Source organism: Lissotriton helveticus, chromosome 4_1, assembly GCF_964261635.1.
Source record: "Lissotriton helveticus chromosome 4_1, aLisHel1.1, whole genome shotgun sequence".
Classification (NCBI taxonomy): domain Eukaryota; kingdom Metazoa; phylum Chordata; class Amphibia; order Caudata; family Salamandridae; genus Lissotriton; species Lissotriton helveticus.
The window spans coordinates 427,592,679-427,605,129 of record NC_136063.1 but is presented as its reverse complement, the minus strand read 5'-3'; the positions used below and the strand labels follow the sequence as shown (position 1 = coordinate 427,605,129).

The 12,451-nt window shown below is 43.3% G+C and overlaps 1 protein-coding gene across 2 annotated transcripts in view; it reads left to right on the top strand.

The window, feature by feature from the left end:
- Window positions 1-12,451, top strand: part of MATN2 (matrilin 2) — a 669,488-nt gene that overhangs the window by 535,325 nt on the left and 121,712 nt on the right. For both annotated transcript variants that reach the window (XM_078686985.1, XM_078686983.1), the window contains exon 10: window positions 2,428-2,550. In XM_078686985.1, the coding sequence (XP_078543111.1) occupies window positions 2,428-2,550 (123 nt within the window). The remainder of the gene's footprint in view (window positions 1-2,427; window positions 2,551-12,451) is intronic.

Below are 12,451 nucleotides of genomic sequence, written 5' to 3'. Positions count from 1 at the left end.
CAGGCAACATGTGAGAAAGTAGGAGCAGCAGTCTTCCATCTCCTCCTCCCCTGATACAATGGTGAACAAGCCACTTTAGTTTGCCCTCAGCGATGCATCCCCACCCAACGGGAGGCAGGATCAGAGACTACCTTCCGAGTTGGTGGCCCATCACATCTAACAAATGTACTGTGTAAATTATTCAAACAGGTTATGCCCTACTGTAAGAAGGAGCTAGGTACACCGCAAGAGGAGTCCCCTGACTTACCTTTTTCACTTCAGTACTCCTGCACCAGCTCTGAACACCGATGACACCGTCCCTGGAGAGAGGAAAAACAAAGAGTTAATTCTACAAATACGGACTCTCCTGCACAGGAAGAAGGCAGGCCTACCCAGACCGGGGACCAAACAGAAGAGAAAAGGACGTCACTAACCCATGACGGAGGCACAAAGACGGAGGGCAGAGTTGGGGAATCCCGGAAGATGCTGAGAACAGCGGATCGAGAAAAACGCTGGCGGGCAGGGAGGAACAGCCAACTGGAGAAGCCTGACTGAGGGAAATGGAGAAAGACGCCAAAGTTCCAGAGGACAGGAGTGAGGAGTGGTGGATGCCCACAGGGGATGCATACATGCAGTGGCAACTCAGGAGAGTTTCAGCATTTGTTGTACATACTCTGGATGGGGGAGGGAGTCCAAGGGAGGGTTGGAGCAAACGCAAGTCTAATTAAGCGGTGCAGGCACAAGAGGAGTGTAGCAAGAGCACCATATGGTATCTTTAAAGAAGTGGTTTTTTTTTGTTGCGCTATCCTTATGTGCTATGTGGCAATTATGTAAGTTTTTATGCCTATTCACTAGATCCCAGAGAACAGGGTAGCACACCAACCTTGACAGGTGACTAAAGAAATAGATATACGCTGTAGTGAGCAAAGGGACATGAAACAATGAAAGGTCTGGTCACTCCTATGATTTAATCCCCATCCTTACACTTTCACTTTTTTTTTATTTCAACTCGCTTCCCTCGAGAAATAGGGGTGGGGGGGAGGGAGGAAATCTAAGAAACCCGAGACAGTAAAGTTGCCAACCCAACTGTTGGGGACCTCACATCTCTATCTCACATAGCCTAAGCTCTGGTTGTGTTCCCTTTCCATCACTCCGGGGTGTGTTGAGGGATACTATCCTATACCTAACTGTCATAAACTGAGATACTTAACGCCACCTTCTTCTTTTTACTGAGTCTCCTGGCAACATCCTCCTGGAAGAAGAAGACCATCTAGAAGAAAAGAAGAAGGGAAGAAGTAACCTAAGGGAAAAAGACCTAGGGGCAGATTTATGTTGGACTTGCGCCACGTTTATACCGGGCGTAAACGTGGCGCATCCGTGCGACCCATTTACAACGTGACGCATCTAGGCAGATATAGGTAAATGCGGCGCACCATGGGTGGCGGAGCTGTGGCACACAATAACTGGCGCATCCCTGGGGATGCTCCAGTTATTGTAAATCTGCCCCCTAGACTTTTGCTGACAAACTCTGTCAACACCCCAAATAAAGTAGCACATTAAGCCTCCTCGATTCTTTTTCTGCCCATCTCTCCCACACCTAAATTTTCTTTGCTCCTCGCCAAATATCCCTCCAACCCTGTAACAGATTTGAGAAAAGCATTTCTCTATCCTACTATTAGAGAAACGCGTCTTGCTCTCCAAATGTGACATGGAGACGGTAGCTGACTTGGAGAAAGGCAAGGGCAGTCACTCTTGCTATTTCCTCAACCCAAAAAAGGACGGAAGCTTCAGCTTATTTTGTACCTCCATCCCCTCAAGACCTTTCTACAGAAGGACAAATTCAAAATACTCACATTGTCCCAGATTCTATCTGTTCTGGACCGGGGCAATGGATGGTGTCCTTGAACTTGCAGGAAATGTATTTTCTTATACCAGTTCTCCAGTCCCACAGGTGTTACCTGCGGTTCTAGATGGGTCAATATCATTTTTAATTTGCCGTGCTCCCTTTCGCCCTTACCCATCCCCCTTAAGTGTTCACGAAAGTGATGGTGGTGGTTGCTGCCCATTTTCAGAGGTCAGGTGTTGTTGTATTGAGTACCTCGACCACTAGTTGCTGAAAACAAGCTCACCACAGTCAGTCGTTATCCACCTTTGGATAAAGATGGAACTTTTAACATTGTTTGGTTTCACCATAAATGAGCCAAAGTCCCATCTGATTGCCTCTCAGAGGCTTCCACTCATTGAGGCTGGACTGAATACAGTGGAGTTCTTGGCTTTCCCTTTGCAGCAATGAGGCCAGGATGTTCGAATGTTGGGTCTGTAACTGGGAAAGAGGGCCATTATTAACCCTCAAAGTCTTCGGCAGCGGGCTATAATGCTATAATAATTGAAGATGCTAAACAAGTGCCAGCACTTGACTTCTTACTGAATATTTACATACTCTTTCAGGAATAGACTACTGCGCCCTGACAGATCACGGCTGCGAGCACTTGTGCACAAACACTGACACTTCATACAAGTGCCTCTGCTTTGAAGGATATCAAATTGAGGATGATGGGAAACGCTGCACAAGTAAGTGGCCAGGAATAATTGTATTTATTTTTTCAATGTATTTATTATGGGAGAAAATATATCAGCAGAAGATATGAGGGTGAAAAGATAAGGCAAGTAGTGGGCAAAGGTTTGGAAAAAATATGTCAAGGGGTGGACCCCATGAATACAGAGATCACGGATTGTTCAAAATATATTAAGATTGGAGCCCATGAATATAAGATTGAGAATATGACAATTATATCACAGGGGGACTCCTTGAATACAGAGATTGAGATTATGTAAAATACATTACAATTGGATCCCATGAAAGTAGAGTTTGATATTATGTAAAGAAGATCACGAGTGGACCCCATGAATACAGTGATTTACGATTATGTAAAATATATCACAAGTGAATCCCATGGATATAGAGATTGAGATTATTTAAAATATATCCTGGATGGACCCTGTGAATACAGAGATGTATGATGATGTATGATTAAGTCAAATATATCACAAGTGTAGCCAATGAATATAGAGTTTGAGATTATGTAAAATATATTCCAGGTGGCCTTCACTAATACATGGATTGGTATTATGAAATATATATATCACGAGCAGAGCCCATGAATATAGAAATTGTTTAAGCAATCATAGGGATGTTCTGGGTCTGGGGTAAACACATATATGTGTGTGTCTGACAGAGGTTTCCACCTTATCCTTAGGTTTTGCTCTCTGGCCTAAACCCTGCAGAATGCATGGAGATTCTAAACTGATGACTGACTAATCGTCTATAGGTTATGGTTCTATTTCCATCATTCTGGGTTCCAACCATGAGCTATGTATCCGGTGCTGCTCCTCTTACATTCTGATGAAACTCAAGATCATTTGAAATCAATAAATAACAAGATTAGCCTTTACATAATCGATGTAAAAAATGTACTTAGACATTAAATCAGCAGACTGAACAGACTAGTTCATTACAAGTGTAACTTTAAAAACTTTAATAACACGAAAAGCAAATTAAATCACCCCAATTTACCCCACCCTGCTTGCAATGTATCGAACAATTATTGTGCAGTATCGCACTTTTTGGAGCACATACAACGTATCTAATAACATGGGTATGTCAGCGCAATAAACACCTTATTGTTCTCATTACATTCAGAATGCCACCTTCAAAGTGCATGGGGCTTTCTTCTTTTAATAGCAATCTTTTTATTTTAATGTTTTACTGTGAAAGACGCAAACTTGTCATCGATGCACGATCAGAACTGGGATGGCAAAGATTATTTTTTCCTTGCAATAGTTGTCTATCGTTGAATTACACTATTATTAATAAAAAAACATGACTTTATTACAATATTTGAGCTGAAAATAAGTAGGGCGGACTACAGCAAAAAGTAAGCAAAGAAATAGATAAATACATAAATAACTAAATTAATAAATAAATTAGGAAGAAGTGCCCTTTGTTACTCATGAGTTTAGGCAAAGTTAATTATACAGTAACAATCTAAAACAAAATGGCTCTTTATAATCTCCCATAATTGGTCGAAGTCATCCAATTAATTAGATTGCATGTATTGAGTCTCTTCCACCATGCCGCAAGATATGCAGGATCCTCAGGTCTCCACATAGGAGCAATCATCAATCTGACCACCAAAGACCTGAAGTTGCTTGGGGATGGGAATCTGCCCAGGATCATTGCGTAGCAGGGGCATTGAGATTTTGCTCACCCTACTTAGCCTCAAGACTGTCCCTAGCCTCCTCCCAGATATCTTCTGATAAAGGACAGAGCCACAGCATATGAACCCAATTCCCATTAGCCTTGTGGTATCTTGCGCACTTGAGTATCTTGCCAAGAACCTCTTTAGGCTGGTGGAGGTATACTACATTCTGCAAATGCAAAAAAAAGTATCCTTGTTAATTACGTTCAGCCCCTTCCATTCAGAATTTAAGAGGTGGTAACCCAGGTCCTTTAACTATCTAGCCCTAATTTTTCATGTTTTCTTAGCTTTGCACATGTTTTTGATATCTGTCTCCTACACTGTGGCTGTCTAAATGCTAGCCCAGTGCTAGTCTAAACACTTGTGTGGCAGCTGGCTTACAGACATTACTCCAATTTCTTCTAAATTGAAGATATTTTCAAAAATCCCCCTTGAAATGTATCCCTTATTCTACTTGCACTGCCCTCAATGGTACAATGCCCGCACCCAGCTGTTCATCTCCTTCAATTATCCCTTGTAACATTCATTCCCTCCCTACTTGCATCTGTTACATTATGTTACGTTACGTCATTACTATTTGAAGGGCATGCATATCACTCAGGAGGGTATTCTGGTGCCTGTGAAGAGGGAGTGTTAGCCTGTCTGGGGGCCTACTTGAAGGGGCAGGTTTTCAGTTTCTTTCGGAATTCAAGGGAAGAGCTGTTAGCTCTGATGCGGCAGGGGAGTTCATTCCAGGCTTTACGGATAATGTATGAGAAGGCACGCCCTTCGAATGCAGGTGAAGTGGGCAAGAAGTAGTCTAGTTGAGCTGAGGTGTCTGGCGGGGTGTCATAACGGATGTGGCTATTGAGGTTGGCTGTGCCAAAGTTGTGCAGAGATTTTTTTTATGTTTGTGTGAGGAGTTTGAAAAGAGAGTGCTTATAGATTCGGTGGTCTTAGAGGTTTCTAGATATAGGAGTATCGTGGGGTAGGTTCAGTGTCAGTCTTGTGGCTTTTGGATCATTTTGGTGAGCTGGTCTGAGAGGCCACCACAGAGGGCGTTGCAGTAGACTGCTGATGACGAGACCTGCGAGATGATCTGCGTATGTCCAGAGGGAGTCATTTGAAGATTTTCCTGAGCAGTTAAAGGGTGTGGAAGCAACTGTGTTGACTTAATTTGACATGCAGATTCGGCTGTTGATCATTATGCCTAGGTTCTTGGCAGCACTGGATGGGTGGAGAACTAGTCCTAGCTCAGTGGGCCACCAACCTGGTGACCACAGCAAGGTGTCTTAGACAAAACGGAAGACTTTGGTTTTGTTGCTGTTGAGTTTCAGGCAGTTCCTTCTCATCAAGTCTGCTACAGAGGGCATGCAGTTGTCGAAGTTTGCTTGGGTAGCGTACATATCTTGTCATTGGGACTGGGTGAGTGGTGTATCTTCGGCATAGAAGATGATGCTAAATCCTTGGAATGATGCTGGGGAGGAAAGCCATATAGATGTTGAACTGGGTGGGGCTCATGCTAGAGCCTTGTGGGATGCCACAGATTAGGTTGGTGGTCTTCGGATGGGTAGGGGACTAGGCTGACCAATTGGGTGCACCCAGAGAGGAAGGAGCTGATCCTTCATAGTGCTGGCATGCACTGAGGTTCTGTAATTCTCGAGACTGACTCCATTTTATATTGTGCCACCATTTTGTGTTGCCCTCACGTAGGCCTATGAAGGTAGCCTGGCGAACAAAGTGGCTTGGCCTTCTTAGTCCATGTATACATTAACTAGGTTTCTTTCTGACTCTGGAATGAACTGTGAGAAACTGACCTCTTCACCTGAACCTGACCTCGCAAAGCCAATTTCCCTGATCGATCTTTGTCTGAGATTGCCAATCAATGTTCAGGACATCGTTAACTTTTAGTTTCCTTGCACATGCCTTATCTTGTTCATCATCTGTTACTGTTTCTTTTTTATGTTTCTTCATTACATGGGTTATGCTTTCAATTATAGGTTTGTCCGGCTTTTGGAGATTGAATTTGGGACATTCCTAATGATTAACTTTTGGGTTGGGATACTGTACATGTAATCATGCCATGCCCTGCAGTGTCATCTAAATCAGATTAACCTTTGTGAACTATGTAATTATAATGTTTTGCCCATATCCTGCTAAAATCCCAAAGGCTACTCACCTGCTGACCCTCCAGATTTTCCATTTGTTTAGGAATGTAATTGGTACAACTCCCTTACATGCCTGGGGCAGGATAAAGAGTATATAAGACGTGAAGTAAGACCATTCTAGCAGACTGCCTCATTCAGTTGCTAAGGCTTCTGTGTGACATAGTCTCACCTCATTTAAGGTTAATAAAAATGTTCTTTTATATTTCAGCTTCATGCCCAAATTCTTTATTATTGCTTTGAATGGACTAAGTAACAGTGAGACCCCTGAGAAGGAGTTCAGATTTCTTCAACTCCAGCCTTGTGAAGATGTTGGATGAGGATGGGGTGGAAGACAGTATTGAATGCTGCCAAGAGGTCTAGTAGAATAAGTCCTGACAGGTCTATTTGGTCCACGATGAGTCAGATGTCATCTGTGGCAGCGATGACAGCTGTCTTGGTACAGTTTCTGGGTCAGAAGCCGGATTGGGAAGGGTCCAAGAGGTGGTTTGCTTTGAAGTAGTTGGTCAGATGGGAGTTTAGGAACTTCTCCAGGACTTTGGCTGGGTATGGGAGGAGGGATATGGGTCTGTAGTTGCCCATGGTCAGGGTCTCAGCCGAAGGTTTATTCAGGAACGATAAGCTGGTGGTGTGTTTCTAGGAGTCCAGAGAGGTGGGGTTAGGGAAGGATAAGCTGAAAAAAAGCTTTATGGGCTCTGCAGAAGGGGTAGAGCTCTTTGGTGAAGATTTGGTGCTGGCACATATCTGATGAGTCTCCTGAATGGATGTAACACATGGTGTTAGTAGTTTCCATTGTTTTGATGGATGGCCAGCAGGTCAGTGCCGTTTCTGGGGTGTCCCTGTCTTTAGAGCAGACCACTTTGAGGGTGGAGATGTCTGATTGGGGGGTGAAGTTGTTGTAGTGGTATTAATTTTGTCTGTGAAGTAGTGGGAAAGGTGCAGTCTTCTGGGAGGGTGGGCGGGGGGTAGTAGTCTTGGGGCTGGCAGAAGAGGACGTAAATTCCTTCAGAATGGCAAAGATTTATTTGGTGGAGTTGGAGTTGCTCTGAACTCTTTTTGTTTAGGTTAGGTGCTTGGTAGTTTTAAGGTGCAGGTGGAAGATCTGGATGGACCATTTGTTCACTTGGTGTTACTGTGAGAGTGGAGCCACCGCTTGCAGTGATGCTTCATGAGCCAGAGGTCCTCTGTGTACCATCTGGCTTGGAGTGAGGGGGTTTGATTCTCGGAGAAGCCAGGGCATCTATGCAGAAGGTGATCCACGTGTTGATGTTTATGATGTAGCAGGTTAGGTGGTAGTGCATGGATGTCATTTGGGAGCATTCAGGGGTCGCAGCTGTGACCTTTAGCTTGCTCCCTGCTACTCCTGGCACTTTGTTTGTGACCCCTGGCCTTAGAGGGGGCAAGGCTTTTGTCTCCTCTGAGGCCAGGGGTTGCAAAGGAAGTACCACGAGTAGCAGGATGCAAGCTAGACGTCACAGCTGAGACTCCCAACTACTCCCAAATGAAGTCCATGTGGTCGTGATATGCTAACATCAAGACGGAAGCTCAGAATTTCATATTTCCTCAGGGAATTTGTTCCATTAGTGTCAAACAATGTGAGTGTTTGGCCGTTCTGGGCTGGTTGGGCAAGTGCATGCTGAAGCGAACGAGGGAGTAGCCCACCCAGGTGAGTGGGGTAGGTCTGGCCACTGTGATGTTGGAGAAGTTGGTGAACATGGAGTTAAGGAGGTGGTCGGTCAGGTGAATGGGGTCATTCGCTCATGGTAAGAGCCCTGAGATGCTGAGGTCTTCCAGGAGAGAGAGAGCTATGATGTTAGAGTGTGATTTTTCCAGAGGGAGTTACATCCCTGTTCTTATGCTGGTCAGATTTTCGGGAGCCATACTGCATAACCATGACAAAATGCCACTAACATTTGCCATCATCTAGCCTGGCTGGCACAAAGCTTTGCTTTAACCTCTGTAAGCATCTGTGAATGGGGGTTTTGGGTGCTGTAAACTGTTTTGGCTATCTATAAGAACTAAATTGATGGTTTCTAACTGGTCTTGCATTTGAATGTTGGACTTCAACCTGATTGGTCCCATGCCAAATGTAGCTTGTGAGAAATTATTAAAGGACTACCTGAGAGGAATGCATTTTCTGCGATTATCCTCCAGGGGTAAGGTACTGCAAGGAGTTTGCCCCGGGGCGTATTTTGCGGAGTTTCACTATGCAGAACTCCACAAAGTTACACAAAAACTCTGCGAAGTTCCGCAAGTGGCAGAGTGCAGGGCGAACTGCCATTCGTGCTGATCTTCCTGCCGCTTGGGTAGAACTTCTACCCGAGCAGCAGCTCGCAATCGCCAACTTACTGTTCGTGGAGCACGAGCGGGGAGAAAAACTCCACCGGACTACGTGGACCAGAGTTTTCTACACTCCGTGAGCCCCACGGAGTGCAGAAAACTCTGCAAACTCCGTGAACCAAGCAGAGTTCACCGCCCAGGCCTACTCTGTATTTACATTAATATATAATATTGGTAAAACATGCAGGCCTTCTGGGCTGCAAGGATATACTGTTATTTGTTCTTCCATTACAGGGGCAGGATCTAAAAGGTTTAGTATATTACCTTTTTAACCTATGCCCTTCTGTTCATGACTCTCACCGAATTTGCCTTTGTTTTTCAACCCCTCACCATTTTTGCTCTTTTTGATATAGCCGCTTTGGTGATTGGTGGTCCTTTAACTCTTCATCTAGACTTTTGCAAGAATCCCCAATGCATGTTGGAGCATATTCTCATACCAGCTATTACTTTTCCTTTCCTTCTCAGAGGAATACGTTCTTATCACTATGAGACCTTTGGGGTTGCAGTAATGTTCCTAATAACTTGTCTGATGTGGACAAAATACTGCATATCGTCTTTAAACTCATGCCTCTCTAAACACAGTACATCATTTTGATTGGTCTTTGCTTTGACTGATTCCTCCACTAAATGCTGATTATATGTGTGTGTGTTCATCAACATACCTAGAAATAATGTTTGAAAATAAATAAATACATTGATAAACAAAATAAATTACTAAACCAGGGGCACTGCATAGTGGCTGGGCAGGTGACCTACAGTTCACATCAACCACGCCCTAATTGGAAATTTAACACAGAAAATGTTGTTGAACTATAACTTTGCTACTTGCAGTGTCCAAATGAGATGGGAATTTTTCATATTTAGGCTTGTCCCAGTACCCACACATGATCTCTTTGAAGTCTAACATACTCATGGATAGTATATTGTGTACATGTGAGATGGGCATGATTGATTCTCCTTTGCCCTTCCTCTGACTGTTGTGGTGTCAGAAATCAGAACCTATTTTAAAACTAATATGGTAAAGCTATGGAGTTAGACAAGTATAGTAGTGAGCAATAGTCTTATTAATGTTGGAAAATTGCCCAGAGTGGTTTTATAAAAGAGAGAGAATTTTTGAAAACAGCCGGGTGATGTAACTCCCCTGGAATGTATAGAATAGGTTCAACTCTTTTATTCGATTTATTTATTTATTTTGTATATTTCTATAGCATGAACAAAGCCCCCCGAAGGGTGTCCTTGGGCCGAAGGAGTCCTGGCAAGAAGACTATAACTGTTAAAATAGCCAGGCTTTCAGTACATTTTTAAGGGAACGAAAATCAGGAAGTGTATGGATGGAGGTGGAAAGCAGATTCCAGTTCTTCTTGGTTGCCAGATTGAAGAAGGCATTGCCTCCAAACTTATTGATCTTAATGTGAGGGATGGCAAAGAGTACAAAGTTAGCTGAACTAAAGACTCAGATGTGGGAATAAGATTTCAGACTATTATTCAAGTAGATAGGACCAGTTTGATATAACACCTTATGTGTAAAATAAAGGATTTTAAACAGGGAGCGATTTTTGATAGGAAGCCAGTGAAGTTCTTGTGAATGGTGAAAGATGTGAAATCTAGCAGGAAGATTGAAAATTAGTCTGGTGGCCATATTTTAAGTCACCAGAAGCTGGACAGTCAGGTAGTCTGGATGGGCAAGGTATTAGGCATTACAATAATCAACATGAGAGATGACTAAATCTTGTATGACTAGTTTTTGTACTGAACATGGAAGCCAGTAGAAGACTCTCCTTAACATTCTTAAAGTGGAAAAACTGTTTGCCGTATGTTTAGCAATTTGGTCGGCCATCGAGAGGTTGGTATAAAATATGATACCTTCAGATATTTTGTGGATGTGGTAGAAGAAGGAGTGGGGCTTAGAGTGACTGGCAAATAAGATGAAGAATAGCTGGTGGACCCCCCCCGATATCCTAATGCTGTAATCAAGTTGGGATTTTACATGCACATTGGGTTCAGTGACTAAGCACATGTAGGGGTGGCCCCTGAATGGTTGGAAACCATGCATCACCTCACGACAGACACCATTCAGAGTACCCACATTCCATATGCATACTCGGAGGAGGCGAAGGGACACACTTGATGCTGCACGCATGGTACACTAGTACTAATAGGGATACTGATGGCCGCCTGGTAAGGATTGCGTCAGCCACGTTTCACGGGCAGTCTGATGCTCGTCCTCTCTAATACACATTGCTTGTAACAAGCTAATTTGTTGATTGATTGGCCTGCAAGGGCATTGGGTCTTTCCTAATACTTGCATCCCTCACTGCATTGTGCGCAGTGCTCTGCTACTGTTGTCTCCACCCTGCTGACTGCTGTGCATTGTTTTGCTGTTAAGACATGATGAGGTGGTCCAGCCCACAGGACTGTACGCTATTCTAATGATGTACCATAAGTATTACGCTCTGTTTGCTTGGTAATGATGTGAATGTCATGTATCTCTGTTGACTGCAATAAATAAAGGTTTAATAAAAAAAAAAAAGAATAGCTGGTGGAAAATTTAACCAAACATAATAATTTAGTCTTAAGCAGTTGGCCTGCATCCATAGTGAGATACTGGCCAAGGATGTTTGGAAATTGCCTTGAATCTCCTACAGATTATCAGAAATAGATACAGTCATCTGCATACAAAAATATCCAAAATGCTCAGCAAACTGTATTACATAAACATTCAACAGTGCAGGTCTAAGTGAGGATCCCTGTGGAACTCAACACACAGTAATTTAGATCCGAAGAAATGAAAAGAGGGCAAGAAAATAGTTTGGGTTCTTGAAGAATGAAAGGAAGCAAACCAGCACACAACACTGAAGGAAATGCCAGGGTCAAATAGTCTCTTTAGATGCACAGGATAGGAGACAGTATCAAAGCTGCAGAGAGATCCAGCAGGATCAGAGCTGCTAATCCTCCTTGATCCAGGAGGATGCAATCGACATCTGTGGTGACCAAGATGGATGATTCCATGAACAAAGAGGTTTGAAAATCTGACCAGGATAGGTCAGATAAAGCTTTGGGCTCCACATAGTTAATACGTTAATACGTTGTTTGTCCACTGTTTTCTCTACCATTTTGGAAGGTGGAGGAAGGAGTAATACTGGTTGGTGGGGTCTAAAGTGTCAGCAGATTTGTTTTAAGAAGAGAAAGGGCCATACCTTGCTCTTTGGTAGCAGGGCCCATATAAGTGATCCCTGAGTGTAGGATAGAGGAGGAACAGGGATCAGAAGGTGATAAGACTGGCGTTAGCTGTAGGGGCTCCACTTGTTGAAGTGGATATTATCATTAGAAAGTCTAGAGAATGAGAGGAATCTGGGATGGCGGTGATTTTTTCTGAGAAACGTTTAGAGAGTGTATTACAGAGCTCCAAAAGGAGGGTGCTTAGTTGCTGTAGGACTATGGGAAAATTAATTATTTGATGATGTTAACAGTGTGGTGGAGGAGCTTTAATGACTTAGCCTTTCTATAAAGTAAAGATGGCGACTTAGCTTTAGAATGTGTTGATAGCTTTTTATTGCTGACTTATATGATACGTTATCATTGTTAGGATAAGAGCATCTCCATATGTGTGCTAATGTCTGGCATTGGTGTATTTCAGCTGTAAGCCCATCAGAGCACCATGCGCTCACAATATACAGATTAGCCTCAGGCTTTAGCCAGGTCTTTAATATTGAGAGAATGTCAGGTGTC